Source organism: Cicer arietinum, chromosome 6, assembly GCF_000331145.2.
Source record: "Cicer arietinum cultivar CDC Frontier isolate Library 1 chromosome 6, Cicar.CDCFrontier_v2.0, whole genome shotgun sequence".
NCBI classification, from domain to species: Eukaryota; Viridiplantae; Streptophyta; class Magnoliopsida; order Fabales; family Fabaceae; genus Cicer; species Cicer arietinum.
Window position 1 is genome coordinate 13,715,256 of NC_021165.2, and position 26,847 is coordinate 13,742,102.

Consider the following 26,847-nt stretch of genomic DNA (forward strand, 5'->3'; position numbering starts at 1 on the left):
GAAGATGATAATTAATTTTATAGGTTTTGTTTGAAAATTTTGATGAATTTTTATAAATAAATAAAAAGATAATATTGTTGACATTTTAAAACATAAAAAATCAATTTGACTCTTAAAATTAAAATAAAAGACCATATCAAAATAAATAAAAAATAAATAATTAAAACTTTTTATAACTGAAATTAAGTTAAGGAACGCAAATATTATTTAATGTTATTTAGTAAAATAGAATTGCAACTAGTTCCATTTTAAAAAATGAGTGCATAATTACTCATTTTGAATATTCAATTCTTCAAATTCAACAAAAGAAAATAAAAGACACCATATTGTATATAAATTTGTAGTTCAACATCAATAGTATAAATTCAAAAGTACAAGCAATAACACCAAACTGGTAATTAAGTAAAAAGGAAAAATTACAAAGGCTTTTTCACACCATACAATACAACAAATACTATACTATAATCATAACCTCGTACAATCTCATCACACGCTAAAAGGAAACGATGCAATGTCTATTGCATGCAATTAGCTAACCACATAATGCAAGGTAGCAAAGTAACAAGTGAAAAAGTGTTTAATTAAGGGGTAGAGGTTGAAGGAGGTGGAGAGAAAAATGGGATGGATGGGAAAGTGGTTGGGATAATTGAAGGAATGTTGGGAAGTGAAGTGGCTGGCAATGGTGGAATGTTGAGAGATGGAAGTGTTGGAATATTGGTAGGAAAGCTTGGAAGTGGTGGCATAGTGAGCTTAGGCATAGATGGAATGGTAGGGAATGGAGGAAGATTTGCTTGAGGCAATGTTGGAATTGAAGGCAAAGGTGGCAATGTTGTTGTGGGATTTGGCAAAGTGGGAATGTTAGGCAAATTTGGTTGTGTTGTTGTTTGCAAAAGATGGCGAGCTTCAAGGCTTATCATGTTCATGCTTGAGATGGTCACAAGAAAAAGTAAAGATGTGATGAAGGATTTGTTTGATGCCATTGATGATGAACTGTATTTGTATTGAGAGAATTTGGTTTGGGATTGAATGAGAAACAAAGGGATATTGGATGGTCTTATATAGAAAAAGAGAAATTTGAAGGAGGGTATTTTGGAGAACCATAAAAGCTTTTGCAATATTTAGTTAGTTCAACTTCTTGTGTTTCACTTTGACTAAAGCATTTTATGTGGTTAAACTGGTTAGCTACTACTATTACTATTAGTTATGACCCCCAAAACATTCAAATGTATGATGGCCATGGCCAACTCTTTCTGTTTTTTATTTTAAAAACTTTAAATGTACTTTTATTCATTTTATTTTGTTCAAAATAAATTTTTAGGTTTTTTTTTTATTTTTAAATTTATCTCTTTATTTCATGTTTCATTGGTCTCTTTTATTTTTTAGGAGGTGACATATTCATTAATAACATAGTGGTGATGTGGTAAAACTGAATTGGATAAAATTGAATATTTGTTATTAATTAATACTCATTTCATGATTATTTATTCGACAAATTTCACGAATACATTTGTTAGTAACAACGTAAACAAAGATTATAAAAAAGAAAAGAATATTAATTACAATTTTATTTTATTTAATTTAATTGTGTCAAATTAATATTACGTCATTAATAAAAATATCACATAGAAAAACAGAGGCACGAATCAAATTTCACAAATTGTATAACAGACCAAAAATCCAATTAAAAAAGAGATAGATTATAATTATTGAATAATTTTGAAAAGTGCGAGAGGATAAAATGACAAATGTTAATACATAATAGTTTTTATGGATTTGGTGACCAAGAAAAATGTTGTTGCAACACAGGATGTGATGTGTAAGAGTTGGTAATCTAGTTGGGTTCCCCTGTTTCCAAAACTCACTTAACAGCTATAACCATTTTACCATTTCACATCAACAATTAGTTATAACCTCCCAAACATTCAAATGTATGTATGATGGCCAACTCTTTCTGTTTTTTATTTTAAAACATTTATATGTATTTTTAGTTATTTTATTTTGCTCAATAATTAACTTGCTTATTTTAATCTAAAATTGTTCATGGGTACTAAATTTGTCACCGGTACGGTATAGATAAAATTAACAAATGCGAAGGTAAATATACTGATATTTATATCTACAATCATCCATGCTCGTTAAATTTTTATATAAAATTACCATGTTTTAATGCATTTTGTTCATGTGTTGATGTAGTAATACTTTTTGTGTTGTCAATAAAGGAAAAAGATCTACATAACTGCAAAATAATAATAATTTTTGTATTTTAAATAATTTTTTTATTTAAAAGATATGTGAACATATTCGCTAATACATGTAGATAGTAATAGTTCGTTAAATCTTGTTTAGTGGATATTTGTCTGGATATGGATAAAACATGGATATTATTCTTAAAAAATATATTGAAAGAAGGATTGTGAAGGATTTTTTTAGAATTTAAATAAATTATTCAAATGTTTTCTATGTTTTTAAAATACTCTGAAAATTTAAAATTCATTAATCATAAATATTCACGATTTATCTGTTTTCCGTTTTCAACAAACTCTCAAACGGAGCATTAGAAAATAATGTCTTTCTTTAATTACGAGATGTTGTGCAGCCTGTGCTCATTGTGTTGCTAAAGTAAGTGCTTGTATGCAAGATGCCATACACTAATAACAAATTAAGGTAAGCTAGAGCTTTAGCTCACACTAAAATAAAAAAATAAAGCATTTTGAGGCATTGAAGAAACACTGAAAAAGGTGACATGTGGAACTTTTTGTAAATGAAAGGATGCAAAGAGAGATGTATGCACTAGGCTGAGTAATATTTAGTAGATGGCTGCTTAATTAATGTTTGTGGTTTATTTAATTTTGTGAGCTAATAGGCTAAACCTCACGCTTGGGATGGACAAAGTAGTAAATAGAAAAGCTATGGGCTTGTGATGAAGTGAAAGAACTAGAGTGAACATGCCATGACTAAATGAATTGTAAGGTAGAAGAATAATTTGTAAGGATCATCCAACTTGCACAGTTGCATGGCTCAAATAATCAAAGTCCCGGATTTTTGTGTGAAAGAATATGTGAACGAAGTCAGAAAGTATTTGAGAAGTTTATTTATTATAAAATTTTGATTTCTTTGATTGTCATTGGACAACCTTTGTAGTTTTTTATTTGGTTTTAAATTTTTCATATTATTTTCTGGTTTTTAATTGTGTTTCTTAATTCTTTATGTCTATTTTCCAACAGTTTACCTTCCAGAATATGAAAAATATTACAGTACTGAAGACATATTTTGTTGTTGGTTTAACAAATTGAGCTAATGGCGGCTTCAATGCTATTGCAACTTTGTTATAAATTTCCCCTCAACGCCAAGAGCCTACAAATCACACTAGTAATATTGGATGGAATAATAATATTTGGCTGACATTTAATGTAAACTTAAAAGTTATAACCATAACAACACAATTATTTTCCTTCTAGTTGTATTTGAATTTTACCAAGTAAAAAATTTGAAGAATCTAGTTGCCAAATAATCATTTCATACTAATTACGCAACTCTATTTAGTATAATTAACACTTTTCTCATTAGAGTTTGAACCATGGTCTTTTTATTCATTCAACACCTTCAATCTTTAGATCAAATCAATTGAACAATCAAATTATTATTATTATTATTATAATAATAATAAATCATTATTATTATTATTATTATTATTATTGTTGTTGTTATTATTATTATTATTATTATTATTCAATAGTACTTTTCCTGCAATTTTTCCTTCTTTGAATTTTTGTGAGTAGTGTTTAATATATTGCATTAGAATTGCTAGTTTCTTTTATAAAAAAAAGACTGCATAATAATTAATTCTTCTAATTCAACAAAAACAAGAAAGAAGACATCAAATTATATTGTATCAAAATGTGAAATTCAACAAATATAAACTCAAAAGTACAAGCAATAGCACCAAAGTGGTAAGTAGAAGAAGACAAATTACAAAGGCTTTTCACACCATACAATACAACAAAAGATAATACTATCATCATAACCTCGTACTATTTCATCACACACAATAAAGAAAGTATGCAATGTCTATTGCATCCATTTAGCCAAATCACATAATTCAAATTGGCAAATATAACAAGTGAAGAAGTGTTTAATTAAGGGCTAGAGGTTGAAGGTGGTGGAGAGAAAAATGGGATGGATGGGAAAGTGGTTGGGATTGAAGGAATGTTGGGAAGGGAAGTTGCTGCCGATGGTGGAATGTTGAGAGATGGAAGTGTTGGAATATTGGTAGGAAAGCTTGGAAGTGGCGGCAAAGTGACTTTAGGCAGAGATGGAATGGTAGGCAATGGAGGAAGATTTCCTTGAGGCAATGTTGGAATTGAAGGCAAAGGTGGCAATGTTGTTTTGGCATTTGGCAAAGTGGGAATGTTTGGAAAATTTGGTTGTGTAGTTGTTTGCAAAAGATGGCGACCTTCTAGGCTTATGCTCATGCTTGAGATGGTCACAAGAAAAAGTAATGATGTGATGAAGGATTTGCTTGAGGCCATTGATAGTTTGATGAATTGTAGGAGCTAAGGAGGCTGTTTGTATAGAGAAAATTTGCTTTGGATTTTATGAGAAGCAAAGGGATAGTGAATGGTCTTATATAGAGTAAGAGAGATGTGAAGGAGGGTAGTTTGGAGAATCAAGTGCTTTTGCAATATTTAGTTAGTTCAACTTCTTGTGTTTCACTTTGACTAAAGCATTTTATGTGGTTAGATTGGTTGGCTACTATTAGTTATACAACCCCCAAACATTCGAATGTATGATAGCCAACTCTTTCTGTTTTACTATATTTTAAAAAGAGCAAAAGAGGATAAAATGGCAAGTTTTTATATATAAATATATTTAGTTTTATGGATTTGGTGACATAAAAATATGTTAGAAACAGGATGTAATATCTAAGAGTTGGTAATCTAATTGGGTTGATCGCTGTTTTCAGAACTCACCCTTTTAATCCAACAATGTTAATGAATTCAACGAGGATAAAACATTGAAGTGTTGTTCTAAAGCTACAAGTATAGAGGATAAAACATTGAAGTGTTGTTCTAAAGCTACAAGTATAAAGGTCAGTTTCACAGTCCTATAATTATTGTCATCAACTCATATGTTAGAAAGATAAAAAAAATATCATAGTTTAAAAGATCCAAAATAACATAAAAAACCTTTAAAATTAAAAAAATTCTAAAATTTTGTGAGCATGTAGACCCCCTTTTTTAAATTTATCTTTCAATTATTTTTTAAAAAACAAATTGTGAATTTTTTTTTTCGATTTCTTCCAATAAAAAATGAATTCTAAGGAATTTTTTTTTATTGTTTTGAGAAAAAATAATTTATTGTTTTATTTATTCCGCAAAACATTTTCAAGAAAAAATTAATTAATTTTTTAGAATCCGTGTGTAAATATGTAATTTGCGAAAGTTAAGTTTTTCGGCAGAAATAATTACTTACCTCCAAGCCAAACTCAATATTGTCATGACCTTTTTTACTCTGGAAATTGGCTCAATATTGTCATGACCTTTTTAACTCTGAAAATTGGAACATTGAGAAGAAAAAACAACAATAAGAATAGGTTAGAATAAACAACATACTCACAGGCTCACAGCAATATATTACAAATAGACTGGAATAAATAACAATATATTGATTCATTCATTACTATAAAATGTCGCCATAATGTCCTAGCATCAAGTTCTCCCTCTCCCTCTAACTAGTAGGCTTCCCTTCATCTAATCTACTTTCTGCTTACAAGGCTTTTATCGATCTTTTCTACACTTTCCCAAATCACTTTATGTGAGATTCTATTATCTTCTCCACAATAGGTGCTAAATTTCTATTTCTCCTATATTTCTTCAATCTATTTATGCGCCTCACAAAGAGATATATTTTGCTTAGACCTAGTATGTTTACTTAAAACACATGTGCTACCCCAACAACCTTCCTTTCAAATGTGAAAACAAGGAACTTCTGTGCTCCTATATTTCTTCAATCTATTTAGGTGCCTCACAAAGATATATACTTTGCTGAGACCAAGTGTGTTACTTGGAACACACCATATAAGAGCTGACACTGTACCATTTAGCAAAGACAATAAAACATCTATGCATAGATAAAATCCACCACATCCAACTACCGGGAAATGCAGGCAATTCAACAAAACATGCTAATGAACAAAGGCCAAACTATAAAATATTCATTAAACACCTTCTATGATCCCTGTACTTGTAAGTTGAAAAGGCATGATACAGAAACCCGAAGATTGACAAGTAGCTCAAAATACAAATGCCATAATGGACTCCCTAGCAAATACCAGTTTGTTACCTTTCTAGCAGTTTGAAAAATGCTGCAACGTTTCCTGACAGCACCAAAGAGTCAAAGACCTAATAGAAATCTTTACACCGAGAAATTGCCTTTTAAGACAAAGGATGATGTCTTTAAGCCTCGATCAAACAGACTTGTAAGGATGTGATGAAACGAAAAGAAGACTAGACATGTTCCATACAACATGGTACAGAAAGTGGCCTCAACATATAACATTGCAAAACCCTGATACAGAAGGTGACCTCAACTTACAACAGAGCAAAGCCACACAACACCCCAGAAGAAAACAACAGAACCAAACAGAAAAAAAAAATCCAAAATAAACACTTGCATGCAAATATGCAACTGTGAAATGTTTTATATACAAAATACTCACTAACAAGCATGGTTAGAGTGCCATCAGACAATACATATGTATATATGTCTTAATTTTCATGCATACAGTCGGGAGTTTAGGGCCAAGTAAAACTCCAAAAAAAGCTCATTCTTGCCTCATTAGTGAGAGATAGTATGGCTGACTTATTAAAAAGCATCAATCTATATATCCTTCCTCAATGGTACAACAATAATCTACATGATATGAAGTCGTCCTCTTCAAATACTTCAAAAACTATAATGTATTGAGATGCTGCCACAACTTATTATAAAATCTAACAACAACAAGAATTTCACAACAACTCAGCACCATTTTATGCAACAATTGCAAACATACAAGTAATGACATCTATAGTCTACAAAAATTAGAAAAAAGGAATCTAGAATGCAAAATGACTATTGACCTTTAACCTTATCATCTCCCACAACATTGAGAATGGGTAAGCTACTGAGGAACTCATCAAGACCCTCAAAAAACCCAATCCCTTCAATATTATCCTCAGCATTGCCAGTTGCATTCCCTTCACGGGCACGCACTCCACGGGAAGGCTCCTCCACCTCATTACTGAACTCCACATTCAAATCCAACTTCCCCAAGTTTCCAGCACCCCTCCTTCTTGAACTACCCGGTACAGCTTTCTTACTAGAATCTAGCTTTACACCACTAGCAGCAGCATCAACAGCCCCAACACTGTTCTCATTCTCATTCCCATTCCCATTCCCTGCAGCACCAGTAGCATTCCTCCTAGGTCTCTCCCCAGCTTCCCTCCTAGCACTACCACTAGCATTAGCAGAATCTTTCCTATACTTTTTACCACTAACTCTTGACCTCTTGACCCCTTTATTCTTACCACTACCACTACCATGCCTCCAATCCCCATCATCAGAATCATCATCACTAGGATCAGAAATATCGATAAACGCCGCAGCAGCCTCTTCATCGTAGTAAACCCAACTCTTTTTCTTATTGGACGATTTCGAAGGGAATGGAAATAGAGGGCATAACGGGTTCCAATTAGAAGAAGCCCCATTAACATCTTTCAAATCCCCTGAAAACCCTAAAGGGAAAAAACCCCATGTACAAAACGAAGAATCAATCTCGTTCAAAGGTGGTGAACGTATCACCACCGCATGAAACCCCCTCCGACAACTCTGGCACCGCAGGGCACACTCTTCGTAACCCTTCGGATACTCATAATAAACGTAACAGTAAGGACACAAGGTCCAGAAGCTAATGCTACCTTCCGTTTCAGCAGCACTCGCTGTCCGAGTCTGCCGAGTCGACTCAGTGGATTCGTTAGGGTTTCGATTCTGCCTAGTCGGCTCTGTCGCGGCGTCTTTAGATCTCGGGTTTTTCTTCGGCGTCAGGTTAGGAGGCGGATACTGCTGATGCTGAGGCACAGGTTGTGGCGGAGGCTGATGCTGCGGAGGAGCCGGCGGGGAAGTGAGCAATCGTAAGTCGCTATCGTACAAAGCCTTCTTGGCAGTGTTGGAGAGAACAGACCAAGCATCATGGACAAGAGAAAAGGCATGGCCGGAGAAGGCGAAGGGGTTCCGGTTAGGGTCAAGAAGGAGTGCGAGACGACGGTATTGATTAGCGATGTGATCGATGTTGGTGGTGTAACGGAGGATTTGGAGGATTCCGTACCAATCGCGGTGGTGGTCGTTGATCCGCGATTCACCGGCAAGGAGAGTGTCGATGACAGCAAGGAGAAGCTCGGAGGCGTCGAAAGTAGGGTCAGATTCGCGGGCACGGATTGCGAAGGAGCGAGCACCGTGCAGGTCACGTGCGCTTAGAAGCTTGTTGGCGGTGTAAAGCCACCGCTCAGCTTCGGCTCTATTCCCACCTTCCATAGTAATGGTGGTGGTGGTTGTTATTTCAGTGCTGATGAATGGACGATAAAGGACTCTTGATAGTGGTGGAATTTTACGTCATCAGTTGACGGCGGTGCGAGGACACAATGGTAATTCTATAGAATTGGGTTCTGTCGGAACTGTGAATGTGATGACATGGTTGTGGCTGGAGCTGTCAATCACGTATTACATATTTCCTTAACTATAAGTTTCATTGTTTTTTATTTGAAAAATAGATAATAAATTTAATGTATCAATTTTATATGTTGATCATATCCTTCGTATATCAATTTATTTTTTTGACATTTTTGTTTTTCAAGATTAAAGTAATAGTATCGATAATTGGTATATTTGAAAAGTAGATAAATAAATATTCCAATAATTTAAAAGGATGTTTAAATTTGGAATAAATTATTTTCTTAAAAAATATAGGATAATATTAAAACAACTAAGTCTTATTGGTACAGTGTATTTAAATCGATTTAAAAATGGATAGAATAAATTAAACCAATGAAGAGAAATGCTAAACCAAATTTATTGTCAAAAACAAATCAAGATTTTTTTTCTTATCTTTTATCCATAAAAAATTATTCACCTTAATTTCTCACACAACTAAATTCAGTTATAAAATAAAATATATATATTTATGTATAAAAGAAAATTAAATTATCTAAAATTTATATTTAAATACTTTATTTTTTTTATTGATTCAACTATCTTTTACTTAAAATTGTAGTTTAGTAGTTTTTATCTACCCTAACTATAAGAATATCAACTATCTAAGAAATAAAAACAAGTATACCTAATTTTATTCAAATTTTACTCTCATCTTTTATCAATTTGCCAATTTATATCTCATTCAAATCATTAATTCTAACATTCTCTCTCTCACTCACATAATTTTTTCCTCTCTTCTATATCACCCAAACTTTCTCTTATATAATATATATCATTAACATTTTCCTTTTTTCTAATAAATTTCAATATTTTTTCTTATTTATTTTTTCTTTTACTTTCATAACATATCGTTGTGCATCATTAGGGTAGACTTGGATAACTTGAATTTGTAACATATTTAATTAATTTCAATTGATTAATTTTAAAAAAATTCAATAATTTTAATAAATGATGTAATGAGTCAATTTAATTCTATTTACAAAAAAGAGAAAAAAACAGAACTAATAAAAAAATAGGTGAGAGCATAGACAATATGTATTGTGTCCTACATATTAGAAGACTATAGCCTATATCTATTTATATTTGGTCTCGTATTAATTAATTAATGATTTAATTAGAAATATAGTTAGATTAATTACTTAATTTTGATCATTAATCTACTAAAGCTATTAAATAATAACAAAAATAATAACAATAGTATTAAATAAATCGTTAACATAATTAATTGATATTTGCGAAATAATATTTATTGAAATATAATTAAAAAATAAAATATTTCAACGCAAGTATTTAAATTATGGCAAGGGAATTGCTAGTCTTTTTTACAAAAAGTAAATAAAACTATTGCATAATAACTCATTTTGAATATTCAATTCTTCAAATTCAACAAAAGAAAATAAAAGACATCATATTGTATATAAATTTGTACTTCAGCATCAATAGTATAAATTCAAAAGTACAAAGCAACGGAGCCAAACAGGTAAGCAGAAAAAAAAAATTACAAAGGCTTTTTCACACCATACAATACAACAAAGATAATGATATAATCATAAACTCGTACAATTTCATCACACGCTAAAAGGAAATGATGCAATGTCTATTGCATGCAATTAGCTAACCACATAATGCAAGGTAGCAAAGTAACAAGTTAAAAAGTGTTTAATTAAGGGGTAGAGGTTGAAGGAGGTGGAGAGAAAAATGGGATGGATGGGAAAGTGGTTGGGATAATTGAAGGAATGTTGGGAAGTGAAGTGGCTGGCAATGGTGGAATGTTGAGAGATGGAAGTGTTGGAATATTGGTAGGAAAGCTTGGAAGTGGCGGCAAAGTGACTTTAGGCAGAGATGGAATGGTAGGCAATGGAGGAAGATTTGCTTGAGGCAATGTTGGAATTGAAGGCAAAGGTGGCAATGTTGTTGTGGGATTTGGCAAAGTGGGAATGTTAGGCAAATTTGGTTGTGTTGTTGTTTGCAAAAGATGGCGAGCTTCAAGGCTCATCATGTTCATGCTTGAGATGGTCACAAGAAAAAGTAAATATGTGATGAAGGATTTGCTTGATGCCATTGATGATGAACTGTATTTGTATTGAGAGAATTTGGTTTGGGATTGAATGAGAAACAAAGGAATATTGGATGGTCTTATATAGAAAAAGAGAAATTTGAAGGAGGAGGGTATTTTGGAGAACCATAAAAGCTTTTGCAATATTTAGTTAGTTCAACTTCTTGTGTTTCACTTTGACTAAAGCCTTTTATGTGGTTAAACTGGTTAGCTACTACTATTACTATTAGTTGTAACCCCCTAAACATCCAAATGTATGATGGCCAACTCTCTGTTTTATATATTTTTAAAAGAGCAAAAGAGAGTAAAATGGCAAGTTTGAGGTATGTTAAGTTTGACTCATAATTTGGATATATCTTTTATGTTTTTTTTATTTGCACCGTTAATTTTTTTTTAAACGGTTTCTGTAAAAAAAATTGCGTATCTGGCATTTAAATCAATTTTTATTAAAATTTTAATTGAAATTCTTAAAATTATCTATTTTTTTATCAGTTTCATAAACTCTAAACTCTGAAAATTTTAAATTAAAATCAATAAGTTTTTTACTTTTCATCAAACTCATAAAACTAAAATCCATAAATAAATAAATAAATAAGGAAATCTCTTTCTCTCTCTTTTGCTGTTGATGTTTGGTGATTGATTTGATGAGTTTGATTTTATGGTAAATTAATATGGTAAAATTGGAGTCACTTTTGAGAAAACGGTTAGTCCAAGATGACATGAAGTGTCTGTTAGGGTTTTTAACTATTAGATTTCAATAATTTAGATTATATTTTTATGGTTTCAATTCTTAGTTTAGTTTTGGTTTATTTTGTTTCAGATTTTGGGTTTACAATTTGTTCTTATGGAAAAGATTTGCTTTGGTGCGGTGGTTGGCCAATAACAAGCAATTTTTGTATTGAAAATAAAAATCAGCGATAACTAATAATTAAGATAGCTAATAATTAGAATGTACAAAATATATGATTAATTAAATTATTTTAATAAATTAAATTGTATATTAATTAAATTGTTTATAAGTTGAACTCCATATTTAAAGTAATCCAATTAATCAAATTTAATTTAAAATTCAGTTTAACAATTTAAAAAAAATTTAACTTCAATTTTCAAATTGCTCACTCGTTTCAACAAAGCTCAAGGTAATGGCTCAAACACACAAAAAACAGGTAAAAGATATAAACTAATAATTTGTTCTACTTCTACAATAGGTGCCACAGAAAGATTTCAAACCATTTTATTTGCAAAGCAAACCCAAACTAGCTACTAGTACATACACAAACCGATTATTGGTATTTTCAAGGTGTCTTGGCGTTCAGCATACTGAAAGATAAATATATTCAATATGCTCGAACTGTAGGTGATCTATCATAACCCTTCATATTCCCAGCAAGAAACAATACAAATAGGCAAGAATAAGTTTATTTTCATCACATCAAGATAGTCTTGTCAATAGTGTGCATAAAATGTCTCATTTATAATTTTTCTATGTCTCCCTCTACCTCTAACTAGTAGACTTCCCTTCTTCATTTAATCTACTCTCCATACGAGGCGGCTTCTACACTTGCCCAAATCACTTACTGTGAGATTCTATTATCTTCTCCACAATAGGTGCTAAAGTTCTATTGCTCCTATGTTTCTCATTCTATTTAGGCGCCTCACAAAGACATAGTACTTTGCTTAGACCTAGTAAGTTACTTAGAACACGCCCTATAAAGACAGAAAGAAAAGCTAAAATAAACACTTGCATGCAATACTGTAATGTTTAATACACAAAACAATTGGCTAACATGCATGGTTAGAGAAGCATCAGATCATACAACATATACATCTAGAATACAATATGACTAATCATGACTTTTAACCTTATCATCTCCTACCACATTGAGAATGGGTAAGCTACTGAGGAACTCATCAAGACCCTCAAAAAACCCAATCCCTTCAATATTATCCTCAGCATTGCCGGTCACATTCCCTTCATGGTCACGCACTCCCCGGAAAGGCTCCTCCGCCTCATTACTGAACTCCACATTCAAATCCAACTTCCCCAAGTTCCCATCACCCTTCCTCCTCGAATTAACGGGCACAAGTTTCTTAGTAGAATCGGGCTCTACACCACCAGCAGCATCAACAGCCCCAACATTGTTCTCATTCTCATTCCCATTCCCATTCCCATTCCCATTCCCATTACCATTCCCTGCCGCAGCAGTAGCACTTCTCCTAGGTCTCTCTCCACCTACCCTTCTACCATTAGCCCTTGACCTCTTCACCCCTCTCATCACACCACTATCACCCCTCCAATCAGAATCATCGGAATCATCATCACTGGGATCAGAGATATCGATAAACGCCGCAGCAGCCTCTTCATCATAGTAAACCCAACTCTTTTTCTTATTGGATTTCGAAGCGCATGGAAATAGAGGGCATATCGGGTTCCAATTTGAAGAAGTCCCGTTCACATCTTTCGAATCGCCTGAAAACCCTAACGGGAAAAATCCCCAAGTACAAAACGAAGAATCTATCTCGTTCAACGGCGGTGAACGTACCACCACTGCATGAAACGCCCTCCGACAACTCTGGCACCGCAGGGCACACTCTTCGTACCTCTTCGGATACTCATAATAAACGTAACAGTAAGGGCATAAAGTCCAGAAGCTAACGTTACCTTCCGTTTCAGTAGCACTCGCCGTTGGTGTCTGCTGAGTCGACTCGGCTGGCTCGCTAGGGTTTTGATTTTGCCGAGTCGCCTCTGTCGCGCCGTCTTTCTGTCTTGGGTTTTTCCTCGGCGTTGGGTTAGGAGGAGGATACTGTAGATGTTGAGCCACCAATGGCGGAAGAGGAGGATGCTGTGGCGCCGGTAGAGGAATAGGCTGAGGATGAGCCAACAATGGCGGTGGCGGAAGAAGCGCCGGCGCCGGCGGGGAAGTGAGCAACCGTAGGTCGCTATCGTACATGGCCTTCTTGGCAGAGTTGGATAGAACGGACCAAGCATCATGAATAAGTGAAAAGGCGTGGCCGGAGTAGGCGAAGGGGTTCCAATTTGGGTCAAGGAGAAAAGCTAGACGGCGGTACTGATTAGCGATATGTTCGATGTTGGTAGTGTAGCGAATGCTTTGGAGTATTCCGTACCAGTCACGGTGGTGGTCGGTAATCCTTGCTTCTCCGGCGAGGAGAGTGTCGGTGACAGCAAGGAGAAGCTCAGAGGCGTCGAAGGTAGGGTCGGATTCACGAGCACGGATAGCGAAGGAGCGTGCACCATGCAAGTCACGTGCGCTAAGTAGTTTGTTAGCAGTGTAAAGCCAGCGTTCAGCTTCGGCTCTGTTTCCACCCTCCATGGTGGTTGGTGGTAGAGACGAATGGACACTAAAAGAGTGTTTAATAGTTAGAGGTGGAGGGAGGACAATTTGGTAATTCTAGTGAATTGAGTCATGACAGTACAGTAGTGTCAAGTGTTGTTGACATGGTTTTTGTTTGTCGTTGCTATCCGGATAAAATAGATTTGATTAATAAGGACATACCTATTCTATATTTGGTGAATGATAAAATTGAATCAACTCGCCGACGCCTACTACTTCAGTGTTTCCAATCGAGACCATTTATTAAACCCACTCTTTTATAACACATTATTATTTTATTTTATTTCCATGAGATCCACGCTCTCTCGTCTTTCTCTTCAGGTAAACCCCCTTTTTTAACACATTATTTTATTTTTTTCCTTTTTCTCACTTTTCATCACTAAATTCTATATTTTATTTTTACTTTCTCCACTCTTTTTTTCCAAAAACAAACATAACTTTTTCATTCATCATAACACATTTTTCATCCTCTCCATTCTTTTTATCACTATAATTTTGTATATTTGTATATATTTATATAATATAAGAATTAATTAAATATTTATTAACTTTATTCACATAAAAATTATAATAATAGTTTTTTTATAAAATGGAGAGAACTTCATTTGAGAAGGGATAGAATGGAAGAATTTCATTTGCCACTGCTAATGAAAAAGTTCATTTCGTCGACATCTTTCATTGTGTTTATTCCAAAAAAGGAGAGTACGCAAAACTTGCGAGACTTTGAGCATATATCATTAGTAGGTTGTATATTTAATGTCGTATCTTAGGTGATGGCTAATAGATTCAAACATGTGAGAAATTAGTTAATTTCGAAAAAACAAACAACTTACTGTTGGTAAACAAGTATTATATTGTTGATTTTAAATAAAGTGGTGAATGGGGTACAAAATAACAAACGGGAACTTTTGCTATTTAAAGTTGACTTTTAAGAAGAAAAAAGACATGATTCCGTATATTGAAAACTAGAGAAGATGGATAAACTGAGTATCTTAAATTAACATCTATTTCCATTTTAGTTGATGACAACCTAACTATCGAATTCAAGAATATTTGTATAAGATTAATTAACAACCATCGTTAGATCAATATAAATATTTGATATAATCATGTTTATTTTAAAACTCATATAAAACTAAATTTATGAAGAAAAAAAAATATTTGATATATATCATACACGAGATAAATGTTTGTCATTGAATAATTAATTAAAAAAGTATGATTTTTTATAAATCAATTCATTATAAAAGAGATGTGTACTTATTAGTATTGAGAGAGGAGGAGAGCACAAATCTAACATTAGAAAATAGACTATAGATGTGATAGAAAATCCTATATCTTATAAATTAATTTGGTAAAGATGAGTTAAACTCAATTCAAATTTATGATAAGAAGAGAAAAAGAAACTCTGAGAGAGTTTGGAAAAAAAATAAGTTTGATAATTTTTAAAAATTCTCCAAAGTCTGTCTTGATGTTGTAATTTTCAGTTCCACCAATTAGAAAGTTAACCCTTGTTTCCAAAATAACCAGCTTTCATTCCTTTTCATCCTTTCTCCCAAAATCCTCTCCCCTTAACACTCAAAAACAACATAAGCATCTACTCTACAAGAAAAACTAACATTACCGATGGCAAAAAGCCTTTAAAAATGTAAAAAAGGTCACGTGACACTCGATTATTGGTATATCAAAAAACTATTTCTGGCAGCCATTTTAAAAAGGTCCCTAGTAATTTTGTGGGAGTTTATGGTCGTCGACAAGTATCAAAGGTTTGTGGTCGCCTGATTGATTCTAAACTCCTAATGACCATGGTCTCTTTCTATTAGAATCGCGAGAGTTAAGACAAAATAACATAAGTAAATATTGTTTTTCATTTTCAGAATTCTTTGAAATGAGGAGAAGGAATTTCTATGAAAAAGGATGATGTTTATGAAATTGTTGAAGAAAATGACAGACACAAATATTCGCATGACCTACCTTTGTTGTAGAATTGTACTTCAATGCACATTTGTTTTATTTACTTTTGCCAAATTGATTCACAGAAAGTGTTTATGTTTATATATATATGCCCAAGTTGATGTATGCTTTTGGGGGTAAAAATACCTAGATTTTCAAATGCCTCTAATATTCCATATAAAGTTTATAGTTTACTTTTGCTCTCTCATTTTTCTTCTCTCCTGTTCTCACTGCAAATTTAAATTAAAATATAATTTTAATAATTTATTTGTTGTAAATAAAGATTAATATACATTACTTTTACATAATTTGTTCTACTTACCATAAAATTTTGTACAAATTATATATATTAACCAAGTGATTAGACTAAATTGATTAACGAGCTTGAACTAAGAACAAATTGTTTGGACGCATGTACCCATACATATACATAGGGAGAAAAATAATAACTTAAACATTTTAAATTTAATAAAAAAAACAATATGTGTATTGCAAAAACTACAAACTAATGCAGTCACTTATGGGGGCACAAAAACCCATTAAACAAAAGGAACAATGGATATGTTTTATATCTTCCCACTAAGTCATCTAAACAAGGACAAATTGGAATTTTAAATAAAAAAATGTGACATGCTTTGTTTCTAATACTTGGGCATGCTTATATTATAATTGCAAGAAAACTTATTCTTCAGCTGTGGCGCTAGCAGCACTCAGATCAACAGAAAGATCAAGAACCTGAAAAAACAAAATTCCATATGATCAACATCACATTCTATAGTCATTTAGAGAACTAAACATATATCTATTGTTTAGTTTATCACTACTTTTGCTTGTTAATAGTTGTTTCTGATTTCACAATGTTCTCAAACTGTTACGCCATTACTTGTGATATAATATGTCATTTCAATCGGTTTAATAACTGAAAATTAGTTGCATACCTTTCCGGTGATCTTACTGTACATCTGAACCACATCTTTTACTGTGGTTTCAAAGTGTGTGGTAGCATCATAGCTCTGCAAGAATTTAATTTCAGGTGAGGACAATTTTCAAAAGATAAAAATAAGGTAAGAAATTTCATTCTACATTGGATATTTGTCGTATGAAATTTCAAGTACCCTTTACAATGATTAGGAGATTTAACAAACAAGAAAAGAAAACATGTTTATTAGAGATTCTACATAGTACTTACTGTAGAGATGAAACAACCATCAGTAGCATGATCATTGGTGGGTTCAAATCTGTCATAGATGTCATAGAATATCTCATCTACTGGTCCAAGAAGATCAATCCCAGGCTTCAACTCCACCTCAGGTTGGTCAGTTTCTGCTTCTGTTGTAACAAATGCAATATATTTTCCTTTTGGAGCTACATTGTGAGCATAAGAGCAGCAGAAAAGATACCTAAAATAACCATGGAAATCAGTAAAAGTCCATTCATTTAATTTCATAATTTGTAAGTAGTTACTTGAAACTGAAGGAACCTAATTATAAGTTCAAAGCAAACTTACATATCCGATTTACGACCGAGTTGCTTCTGTGGCAGAATGACTTGCGCTGAGTGAGAGTCATTGGTGTCTGGAATAGGATGGCTCATAATACATACTGCACGCGCAACTTTTCCAACTTTATGAACCTGTTGGATTGATTAAATGGTGTGGCAGGTAAAGATCACGCTTAGTCATGTTTGGATATTAATGCTAAGTTACAAACTAACATTTCCAATAAGTAAATAAAAGTCTTTTAATGAGAAACTGACAATCTCTGTACCCTTAGAAAGCTAGTAGATATACCTTATCAGGCAGATATGATGGATCACACACGACTTTCTTGCACTTTGCTGTTTCTCCTTCTGAAGTCACACCAATGGCTTTTCCGTCATCACCAAACTCTACCTATGTACCAGAATCTAACATGTGAGGACAAATGGACTGAAAAGGCATGTAAGTTAAACCTCAAAATTTAATTTAATTCTCTTGATAAGATACAAGCTTCTTAACACAGCTTGTAATAATTCAACTGATTTTCCCGAATATAGAAGTAGCATCACAAACTTACCCTGCATGCTGGCTTGTTCAGCATGTAAGTTCCACCATACACAGCACTCAAACGCGCAAATGCCTTCCAGAAACCAAAGGTATCGAAGTTAGTTTTGTAAATATATTAAATTTAAAAGGAAAGATAGATATGGAAAACCTGAGGCAACTCTCCCAGTCCATATAGTGGATATATGTAAGGTGAACCTCCTTGAAAGCGTGCGAGCGACTCTGCATAAGTCTGTACAAAACAAACAGCATTACATGCTCTAATAAATTTAGCCATGAAAAAACATATGCCAAATGACTATATGGTCATGATTCCAAAAACAGCATTAAAGTTCTAGCACATGGTAAAAATCTTTTAACTATAATCTAGCTTTCCTTTTAATAAGGCATTGTCGATATCTTACTTTGCATTAAGGATTTGGCTTCTAGCACAAATCAATATCTTATTTGACACATCCTTCTGTGGCAACTTTATCTTTTTTCATGCATTAATAAAGACTAAAGAAGAAAAGTCATGTAACTTCTAGGATCTTTAAGCCATTCAGGAATATGAATCATGGTAATATCATGATACAATTGTGTATATCCTTCTCATTTTTTAGTATATCTTTTGGATGAAAAATGTAGAGAACAAAAAATCTGATTTGTGATTCTCTGAGTCATCTATGTATCTCTATGGAAATTTTCATATATTAATCCTTATCTTTGAGTTCTGTACTCAATCGGTATATGATAAAGAACTGAGAGAGTCTTTCACATCATATCAATGTTCGAAAGCATATAAGGATAATTTGCAAATTAGTACCTTGACTCTGTCCACAAAATCCTTGGCTGGCTTGTCCAAGTAACTGTCATCAAGATGAAGTGCCAAGGCATGACCAATAAAGTCAATTGTATCATCTTCCAATCCATATTTCCTGTGTTTGGAGAAATCATTAAAAATGTGGAAAAGTAGATTGAATCAAAGTATTGAATATGGTTAGAATAATTGATATTGATGGTAAACTAAACTGTCAAAATGTTATAGTTTATGAAGAAAAAAAATAAAATCAGTTGTGGTGCTCATATTTTCACTTTGATGATAAAACTTCATTTTTTTTTTTTAAACATTCATAATAAAAAATTCCTTTAACTGTGATTTGAATTGTGCTTATGCTCATATCAAGTGAGGAAAATATTATTTAAAGATAAAAATTGAAGACAGATTTAAAGGGATGTAAAATCAAGCAATAAGAAGAAGATAAAAAGAAATGAAGTAGATACATACGAAATCAGCTGCCTTGCTGTAACTTGGTTCAAATCAAGTCCTTCATGAGATTTGGGATCATTGGCTTCATAATCTTGGACATAAATGAAGAACTTTCGAGCTCGGCGCTTCTCAAACAAACCCATTAAAGGTGATTTCAGTGCTTCAACATCTGTTGCTGGGACTTTGTAAATCTGAAAATACATGAAGAAAGATATTTGAGGTTTCATGTAATTTAAAGTTTGTAAGTAAAGAGCTCAAAAGTAAAATATAGTGCATACCTTTCCCTTATTATACACAAAGCTTCCATCTACAGCTTTAAAGTTCAAATACTTTGTAACATCTGTGTGGATGAGCACACGAACCAAAGCTCCATTTGCCATCATAAACTACCATAAAAACAGATGAAAAGTTGGTTTTACCAATAAATGAATGACAATGAAGAATACATACGAAAAAAGTATAGTTCGAATGATGGAAAATCCAAGAAAAAAGCAAGAGTAAAGGCCATATAATGCATGAAAGAGAACCTGAAGCAAATGGCAATGTTTTTTCACATAGAGATTGTTTTAGAAAATCGTTGTATGCTCAAATAGAAAGAAACAGAACCTTGTCTACACATATAAACACATGTTTGTTGTCTAACTAAAATTTAAAAGGTAAATTTCAAAAATAAAAAGACAAGAGTAAGGAACCAACAATATAGACTTAAAACATGCATTGCATAAATGTTTCAATACTTCATCAGCAAATGAAAAAAACAATACAAATTCTGATATGAAAATTTCTATTGATCTACATGTCATGAACTATGAGAACAGGTACCTTAGGTATCATATCAACATTGTATTCTCGGCTCGAGCCAAAGTTCTCTGGTGGCTTGTCATCTCCCCTATATTGCTTCCATAGCTATATAACAGAAAATGAATTTCGATATGAAAAGAGAACTAACATGAAACAAAAAAAGAGAGATATTTTTCATGCTTTTATTAAAAATCTATATCAGAGGAGAGTGACCTGTGTAAGATTAAGAGATGTAGAAGCTCCTCCATAGTAGTCATTTTGATCCATGTGCAACACCTGATTTAGGTGGATAGGAATAAAAAAGAATAAGAAATAGACAACATGACCATGGTCATGAAGCATGGAGATTATTGAAAATGGTTAACATGTGATACAGCACTCTGAGTCATTAAACATCTTTTGCAATGCATAAAACATCAACAAAAACTGTGAAATTGAACAAGACCTATTGATCAATTAAAAACATATTGTTGAGTCTTTAATGTATTCAATATTATACTAAATACATAAATATAGCTTTAATTTTTATATATTTGATCTGTTCAATAACAACTTTATTTTTGACGAAAATATGATGTTTACCAAGAGTTGTAATACGAAATAACTATAACAAGATTTAATTATGTAATAGGTAGATCTTTCTCCTTATGTGTGTATAGATCAACTACCATGTAGCAATTGGCATGTTTAGATATATATTCTTAATTGACAATATGAATGAAAATCTCACTAGGTACAATTAGTTACTTGATCAATAACTTCAATGAATTTAAATAAAAAACTTTGCTTATGTTGAACAAATTATAGGCGTATTTGGTAGCCAACAGATGTTGGTGTCCAATATGTACACGGCATTAACTGATGCATGTGGTTATATTCGATCACTATTATTTTCTCAAATTATTATTAGTATCTACATATACGTGAGAGTGTCATAGGTGATCAATCTAACATTACTTGTTTCACAATCAAATACTAAAAAAACAATAAAGAAAGAATGAAAGAATGAAATGAATTACTTTGAGGCCATCAACTGAGAGAAGACCACTGAGGATGCATTCCTTGAGGCCAGTGCCAAGGACAATTACATCGTACTCTTCATCCATGGTAAGATTGAGATTGAAAGAAAAAAAAAGAAGCAAGAGAGATTGAAATACAATGAAGAGACAGAGATTAAAGAAAGAGAGAATTTGAGGAGAGAAATAAGGAAGGAATGTGTGTTATGTTTGAGAGAGAGAGAGATTTGAAGCTGAACACGTCTTTAGCGCCAAAGTAACGAGACTAACGCTCCCCAAAATAACTCATCTCACAATGCTTACACGTCTCTACTCTTTTTAAGGACCATTGTTTTTTATAATAAATAAAAACCAAAATTATTACTATCTACTTATTTAAAAGAAAGTAATATTGTACCAAATAACACTGTTAATATTATTACTCAGATATAATAAACATTTTTACCTTTTCTAAAAAGGTAAACTTGCATTTATATTTTCTCTTTTTTAAAATAGATACCGGTTTAAAAAATTAAAAGTTTTTAAATCATCATTTTTTTAACTTTTGGATTCGTTGTCTAGGAAAAATGAATAGAATTCCATATTATTTTTTGGAAGGGCTTCCATATTTATAGAATTGCATATTATTCCTTTAAATAAATAATTCCATATTATTTTCTTATTTAACTTATAAGAAAAGACTTTTTGTGATTTTTTATTTCCAAAAAAGAATTTAACTTATGTTATCCATAGCTAAATATAATGGAAACTTCAAATGTAACTATCAGTCACTATTAGTTTTGGTTGAAAATTTTCTTTACAAATTTGTTGTTTTTAATTAAACATTTTTTTCTAAATTTAAGTTGGAATTTAAAAACATACAAAATGAATATTGAAACTGAAATCCAGATAATATGATCTATCAAACTAAAATAAATGAATTAAATTGAAATAAATATATACAACAAATGATTTGATAATATACATGTATTAAATAATGAATATTGAAATAGTTTGTTTAAATTGACAATGGGTTGGTATCGAAAATTCAACCTTACGCTAAAGTTTCTTTGGTTCAAGTTTAGAATTTGTATCGGCGTGTTACATATAAATTTTTGGACTTAATTTTTGCTCATCGACCGTACACTTAAGTTTGTTGAACTCAAGTTCAAAATTTTCTCATCAACATGTTATATATAAGTTTTATTGTAAATCATCGTTGAACTTTGTAGTTTTCTTTAAGTATAACTGTCTGATTTAAATTTAAGTTTGACCTTCGCTTAAATTTGTTGGACTCAAGTTCAAAATTCTCTGGTCAATATTTTATATATAAATTTTATTGTAAATTATTGTTGAAGTTTGTAGTTTTCTTTATGTATATCTTCTTGATTTGAATTTTATGTAATAAAAATGAATAGTGTGTTTGAACTTCTTGAAGAGGTGAAGTAATATGAGACTAATATGCCTTGAACCAATATGAGGCCCAATTTCATCCCCGACTCATCTAACTCTCAATTTTTTTGACTTTTTACCGAATTATAATTTCTGATAGTGTAAAATACACTACCAAATTGTGGATGATGGAAAACAAAATCAGAAAAGGGATGAACATTCACTTTCATCCCCTTTGGTTGAGCCTTTTGGATCATATTAGAACAGCTATCTTCAACTTCTTTAATTTCCGGAAATTTTTGTAACTTATTTTCTATTCCAAAAATTTCAAAGAATTGGAGAGAAAATGTCAGGAATATTTGACGGTAATGGGAGCAAAATGGAATTTAAATAAATTGTTGGGGGTACGAGGATTGAGAACCAACGGTAGGGGTATAGAATAAAATTTTCCACAATGTATATTCTTTTAGACCACTTTTGTGAGCTTATATATAATATAGATGAAATTTAGTTATTTCGCGAGTTGAAATTTGATCTCGTACTGATAAGATGAAACTCTACTATGATAATCAAGTTTCTCTTCACATCGTGTCAAACATAGAAATTAATTGTCACTTTATCCAATAAAAACTTCGCTATAAGGAAATGGCCATTGAATTTGTAAGCTCTTGTGATCAGCTTACATACAGGTATTCTCAAAGTTTCTCTGAGCTCCTCAAATTCCGTTTTAACAAGTTTGGTACATATTACATGCACTAACTTAAGGGGATTTTTTTAAAAACTATATCCTATTCAGAGAGAATATAATCCATTCAATTTTATATTTTTTTTTCTGTATAATTGATATATAGTTTGTTTCCTTATTTATGTAGTTTCCAATATTAAATTATGAATCTTGTGTATACATAATATATAATTGATTGTGCAAAGGGATTCCTGAGCAGATCTACAACCGAATGAATTCAAATTGAGTCAATAATACAACAGTTTCAACTTTCACCTTCACAGAAGCACATGCAATGGTGCATTCTGCACAGTGCCTCATTAAACAATGCTATTCATATATTACAATTACATGTGCACCAATTGCTAATAGAACTAAGGTAGCATTGAAAAAAAGTAACTTTTCACTTATGACTTATCATGGTTTTATGGAATACAATAATAAATTGAAGAGAGCAAGAGAGACGGGTTTCTGGTCCTTAGCTTCCTAGCTTGAAAGCATCTACAAAGAGGCCCAAACATATGCCTGCTTTCCAGTAGTTCACCATCACTAGAAAAGATTGCAACCTCCCAGTCCTCATAGTAGGTGGTTTTTTATATATTAGCATACCAATCCCCTCAATTGCAGCCACTACAACACCAGCAACCAGAACATCCCAATCACCTGTTTGACCAAGGATTGTGGCTAGTGCATTTGCCGTGTAGAAACCCAAAAGTAGCAGGAATATTTTCATAGGGAAGTTCTTTCTAGCTGAATTCAGCTTTTCTAGAAGTTGTCTTCCACCTGCACTCAGTATCCTACCTAATCGAGTGCCGCCAAAGCTGGAACCGGAATCATTGAAGCTTTGTTGCTCACCATTACCAGACACTCCGCCTGTGTTTGTGTTCAAGGCCAAAACTACTTTCCACCCAGCTTTTCTTCCCAGGAAACTGAACCAACGTATCGAAAACCATTAAACCAAATGTTATTGCGTGATTATATTTATGGTATGGAAAAACCATTTTTTAGCTTGGTAGTAGGGTAAGAAATACTAAAAATCCTATCAATTAAAACAATGCCATCAATTAGACTTATGACATTCTTGTTTTAGCAGCTCTCATCATTTGACCAACTCTTTTAACAAGCCATTTAAATTCTAAATCCTTTTAACTGCTCAGAGTTCTTTCCTAATCTTCCTCTCTACCTCTAATTATTAAACTATCCTTCATTTGATCAACTCTTTTAACAGGGCTTCTACCATCTACCCCTCAAAGGATTATATAACGCAAATAATTATTATATAACAAAAAAGTCACCTTGATTTTGAAGCGAGGGAAAAAAGCAAATGTTAAAAGTTCAATTACCGGCTCTGAGAAAAAGGTAAAGACTTCATGCCAACATTTGGAGTTAGTCTGCCAAAACTTGGCTCACAACAGTTGGGGATTCTATAATTTGCAAGGGCTACAAATGATCTTTTGGAGCTTTCGTTCTCTGTAATTGATAGTCTCCACTGCAGATTCAAAGATCCCATTTGACAAGCCATGTATTCTGAACAGTAATCTTTAACCAATTGTACAAGTCTTCAATTTGTTTATAGTGTTATCCGGCTCCTAATCTGCATAAGTTCTAAGTCTTTAAAAGCTAATGAAGAGTTTAACTGAATGCGTCATTCACTAATGACTAAACTACAAATCAACATGAGTAAAATTTTAAACTAGAATATACTGGGTGCATTTTATTGCATAATGTAAAAGGGGGTTGTAATTGCCAGTCAACAACAAACAAAGCCATGTCCGGTCTGCATCTTTGAATTGATCGCAAATTACATAAGAAACATGATATATTTTATTATTCTATATAATGCAAAATCAGTACATTAGCATTATATTCTCTTTAATGGACTGTCTGAACTCTTCACCGTAGAAAACTTTAGTGGTATTGTATAATTCATGTAACCAATCTCACCTAGCGGAAAAATGCTTTGACTGTTGTTATTGTAATAGTATTCATAAAAGTTACCAATTTGCATAGTAGTCTAGTACATGACACGAACCAAATAGAGAAAACAAAAATGAAATAAAGTCAAAGTAAATGACTTGTATATCATCCTAATTTTTTTATAAAAAAAAAAATTGTGTCTTCTACAAAGCCACTTGAGATAATTAAAAATTGATAGATCTTTTAAACTAGTTTCAAACAAGTCCTATAATAACTATCATAATTTACTTTACCTTAACAGCTGCCAAATTTGGGGGAATAACTTTTCTAGGTTTCTATACTTCAAAAGTTTATGGCCGGCCACCTAGCTAGGGAACTGTATTGTGATTTGTGAAAGTCTTAGATTAGTAGTAATGTACTATGACTAGGGGATTATAAGGAATCATGTTTATAGGTGGTAAGGTTTTAATTTGCTATATCAATTTGCAGCTGGATGCTACAATGGAGCACCACCTCTATAGGTGGTGCACGTAGACCGGTGCTTAAAAGCTACTCGAAACACTAACGAAGATCGACGGCATTCATTGGAAGTATAAGTTATCGGTTTTCTTGATTTTTACGGCTGAGACAATAATTTGATCAACGTCAGTTCGATAAAATAAGGAAAAATGAATGCATTCCTTAAAACTCAAGTCGTCTCAAATCGACACTAACCAAATCACCGTCTTAGCTATAAAGACAGGGAGAGTCCTTAAATACACTTACGAATAATGTTATTGATCATTAGAATTTTGGATGACTTTTAAACACTAGTCTAGAATTAATGTTCTAAACTTCTGATTACTAAAATTTCTAAACTTAGTTATGGCTAGGCCACAAAGTCCAGCACTATAGCTAGAATCTAGATAATCTTATGAAAACAGTTTCGAGATAAGCCAAAAAACAGCGAACACAACACAAGCAGTTCACGAGACGCTGTTGTAGAGCGATTACAAACGCAATTATTTATTTGAAAACATAATTATCACATAAGAGCTTTTAGAAACTAATAAATTGAAAATCTTAATGAGGCAACACGTTGAAAAAATTATGGCCTAATCGAGAATTTGTAGAATGCTACTAAAATTCAAAGCGCTTATTACATGTAATGATGGAACCAAATTTAGGGGCATTGAAAACAAATATTCTGAAGAAGTGAGAGAATGATACCTATGTCTTGGTCAAAAGAAGACGATTAAAACCGGTGACCGGAAACGGAAACGGAAAAAGGAAGAAGACCATAGCCTGCGGATGATCCCTATTGTATCGCCTGTGATGATACCGTCTATTCGGATCGGCCCAGTTTCCTTCGAACCGGTCAGATTGGGTCGGGTAAACTCTAAATTAACTATTTAGTTTATGAAAATCGTTTAGTTTTTCTTTTTCTTATATTTATGGAAATGATATTTTTTTCCTTTTTACTATGACAAAATTATTTTTTTGTTATATATTTCCCTGGAAAAAATATTATGTCTCTAACATATAATTTTTCTTTTTTCTTTATTTTGGTTATGACGTAATTATTTAATGTTATTCGTAGGTGTATTATATTTGAAGTTTAAAAAGAAATTACTTTATA

The 26,847-nt window shown here is 32.5% G+C and overlaps 7 protein-coding genes across 10 annotated transcripts; all 7 read right to left on the minus strand.

Moving 5' to 3' along the window:
- Positions 1 to 307: 307 nt before the first annotated feature.
- On the minus strand, positions 308 to 1,038 carry LOC101509326 (uncharacterized). The gene has a single exon (XM_004504781.4). It carries the CDS (start codon positions 978 to 980, stop codon positions 582 to 584), a length of 399 nt encoding a protein of 132 aa, XP_004504838.1. The 5' UTR covers positions 981 to 1,038; the 3' UTR covers positions 308 to 581.
- Positions 1,039 to 3,865: 2,827 nt separating this feature from the next.
- LOC140918590 (uncharacterized) lies at positions 3,866 to 4,696 on the minus strand. Its single transcript, XM_073370579.1, has one exon. It carries the CDS (start codon positions 4,527 to 4,529, stop codon positions 4,137 to 4,139), a length of 393 nt encoding a protein of 130 aa, XP_073226680.1. The 5' UTR covers positions 4,530 to 4,696; the 3' UTR covers positions 3,866 to 4,136.
- Positions 4,697 to 5,406: 710 nt separating this feature from the next.
- LOC101509006 (uncharacterized) lies at positions 5,407 to 8,784 on the minus strand. 3 transcript variants are annotated; one of them, XR_012163823.1, is made up of 3 exons: positions 7,129 to 8,784; positions 6,343 to 6,567; positions 5,416 to 5,549 (listed from the first exon to the last, which is right to left on the minus strand). XR_012163823.1 is itself a non-coding variant. In XM_073370578.1 (2 exons), the coding sequence occupies exons 1-2, from the start codon at positions 8,569 to 8,571 to the stop codon at positions 5,544 to 5,546; spliced, it is 1,449 nt and encodes a 482-aa protein (XP_073226679.1). In that variant the 5' UTR covers positions 8,572 to 8,783; the 3' UTR covers positions 5,407 to 5,543. The 3 variants fall into 3 exon arrangements, 2 of the variants coding, with proteins under 2 accessions (XP_073226679.1, XP_073226678.1); XM_073370578.1 differs by lacking the exon at positions 6,343 to 6,567 and having other exon boundaries at positions 5,407 to 5,549; positions 7,129 to 8,783; XM_073370577.1 differs by lacking the exon at positions 5,416 to 5,549 and having other exon boundaries at positions 5,646 to 6,567.
- Positions 8,785 to 10,130: 1,346 nt separating this feature from the next.
- LOC101509640 (uncharacterized) lies at positions 10,131 to 10,869 on the minus strand. Its single transcript, XM_004504782.4, has one exon. It carries the CDS (start codon positions 10,808 to 10,810, stop codon positions 10,412 to 10,414), a length of 399 nt encoding a protein of 132 aa, XP_004504839.1. The 5' UTR covers positions 10,811 to 10,869; the 3' UTR covers positions 10,131 to 10,411.
- Positions 10,870 to 12,516: 1,647 nt separating this feature from the next.
- LOC113783899 (uncharacterized) lies at positions 12,517 to 14,381 on the minus strand. Its single transcript, XM_027335240.2, has one exon. The coding sequence runs from the start codon at positions 14,134 to 14,136 to the stop codon at positions 12,649 to 12,651; it is 1,488 nt and encodes a 495-aa protein (XP_027191041.2). The 5' UTR covers positions 14,137 to 14,381; the 3' UTR covers positions 12,517 to 12,648.
- Positions 14,382 to 16,543: 2,162 nt separating this feature from the next.
- On the minus strand, positions 16,544 to 21,452 carry LOC101510285 (guanosine nucleotide diphosphate dissociation inhibitor At5g09550). The gene is made up of 13 exons (XM_004504784.4): positions 21,221 to 21,452; positions 20,415 to 20,477; positions 20,223 to 20,306; positions 19,679 to 19,786; positions 19,419 to 19,591; positions 18,957 to 19,068; positions 18,303 to 18,383; positions 18,165 to 18,227; positions 17,900 to 18,001; positions 17,618 to 17,742; positions 17,300 to 17,510; positions 17,049 to 17,123; positions 16,544 to 16,845 (listed from the first exon to the last, which is right to left on the minus strand). The coding sequence occupies exons 1-13, from the start codon at positions 21,305 to 21,307 to the stop codon at positions 16,792 to 16,794; spliced, it is 1,338 nt and encodes a 445-aa protein (XP_004504841.1). The 5' UTR covers positions 21,308 to 21,452; the 3' UTR covers positions 16,544 to 16,791.
- A 2,073-nt stretch (positions 21,453 to 23,525) lies between these two features.
- LOC101510615 (ycf20-like protein) lies at positions 23,526 to 26,602 on the minus strand. Of its 2 annotated transcripts, none has more exons than XM_012716937.3 (3): positions 26,439 to 26,602; positions 24,656 to 24,917; positions 23,526 to 24,241 (listed from the first exon to the last, which is right to left on the minus strand). In XM_012716937.3, exons 2-3 carry the CDS (start codon positions 24,832 to 24,834, stop codon positions 23,791 to 23,793), a joined length of 630 nt encoding a protein of 209 aa, XP_012572391.1. In that variant the 5' UTR covers positions 24,835 to 24,917; positions 26,439 to 26,602; the 3' UTR covers positions 23,526 to 23,790. The 2 variants fall into 2 exon arrangements, with proteins under 2 accessions (XP_012572391.1, XP_004504842.1); XM_004504785.4 differs by having other exon boundaries at positions 24,656 to 24,906; positions 26,439 to 26,600.
- Between the last annotated feature and the right edge of the window lie 245 nt (positions 26,603 to 26,847).

Excerpts from the sequence above, each read along its gene's own strand:
- LOC113783899 (XM_027335240.2), bottom strand. The coding sequence starts at position 14,136 with ATGGAGGGTGGAAACAGAGCCGAAGCTGAACGCTGGCTTTACACTGCT.
- LOC101509640 (XM_004504782.4), bottom strand. The coding sequence starts at position 10,810 with ATGGCATCAAGCAAATCCTTCATCACATATTTACTTTTTCTTGTGACC.
- LOC101510615 (XM_012716937.3), bottom strand. The coding sequence starts at position 24,834 with ATGGCTTGTCAAATGGGATCTTTGAATCTGCAGTGGAGACTATCAATT. Across the intron at positions 24,242-24,655 it reads TTACCTTTTTCTCAGAGCCG|TTTCCTGGGAAGAAAAGCTG; the intron begins GTAATTGAACTT and ends ACGTTGGTTCAG.
- LOC101510285 (XM_004504784.4), bottom strand. The coding sequence starts at position 21,307 with ATGGATGAAGAGTACGATGTAATTGTCCTTGGCACTGGCCTCAAGGAA. Across the intron at positions 19,069-19,418 it reads ACAGCAAGGCAGCTGATTTC|GAAATATGGATTGGAAGATG; the intron begins GTATGTATCTAC and ends CTCCAAACACAG. Across the intron at positions 18,228-18,302 it reads GACTGGGAGAGTTGCCTCAG|GCATTTGCGCGTTTGAGTGC; the intron begins GTTTTCCATATC and ends GGTTTCTGGAAG.
- LOC101509326 (XM_004504781.4), bottom strand. The coding sequence starts at position 980 with ATGGCATCAAACAAATCCTTCATCACATCTTTACTTTTTCTTGTGACC.
- LOC101509006 (XM_073370577.1), bottom strand. The coding sequence starts at position 8,571 with ATGGAAGGTGGGAATAGAGCCGAAGCTGAGCGGTGGCTTTACACCGCC. Across the intron at positions 6,568-7,128 it reads ATGTTGTGGGAGATGATAAG|GGTTTTGCAATGTTATATGT; the intron begins GTTAAAGGTCAA and ends CTTCTGTATCAG.
- LOC140918590 (XM_073370579.1), bottom strand. The coding sequence starts at position 4,529 with ATGGCCTCAAGCAAATCCTTCATCACATCATTACTTTTTCTTGTGACC.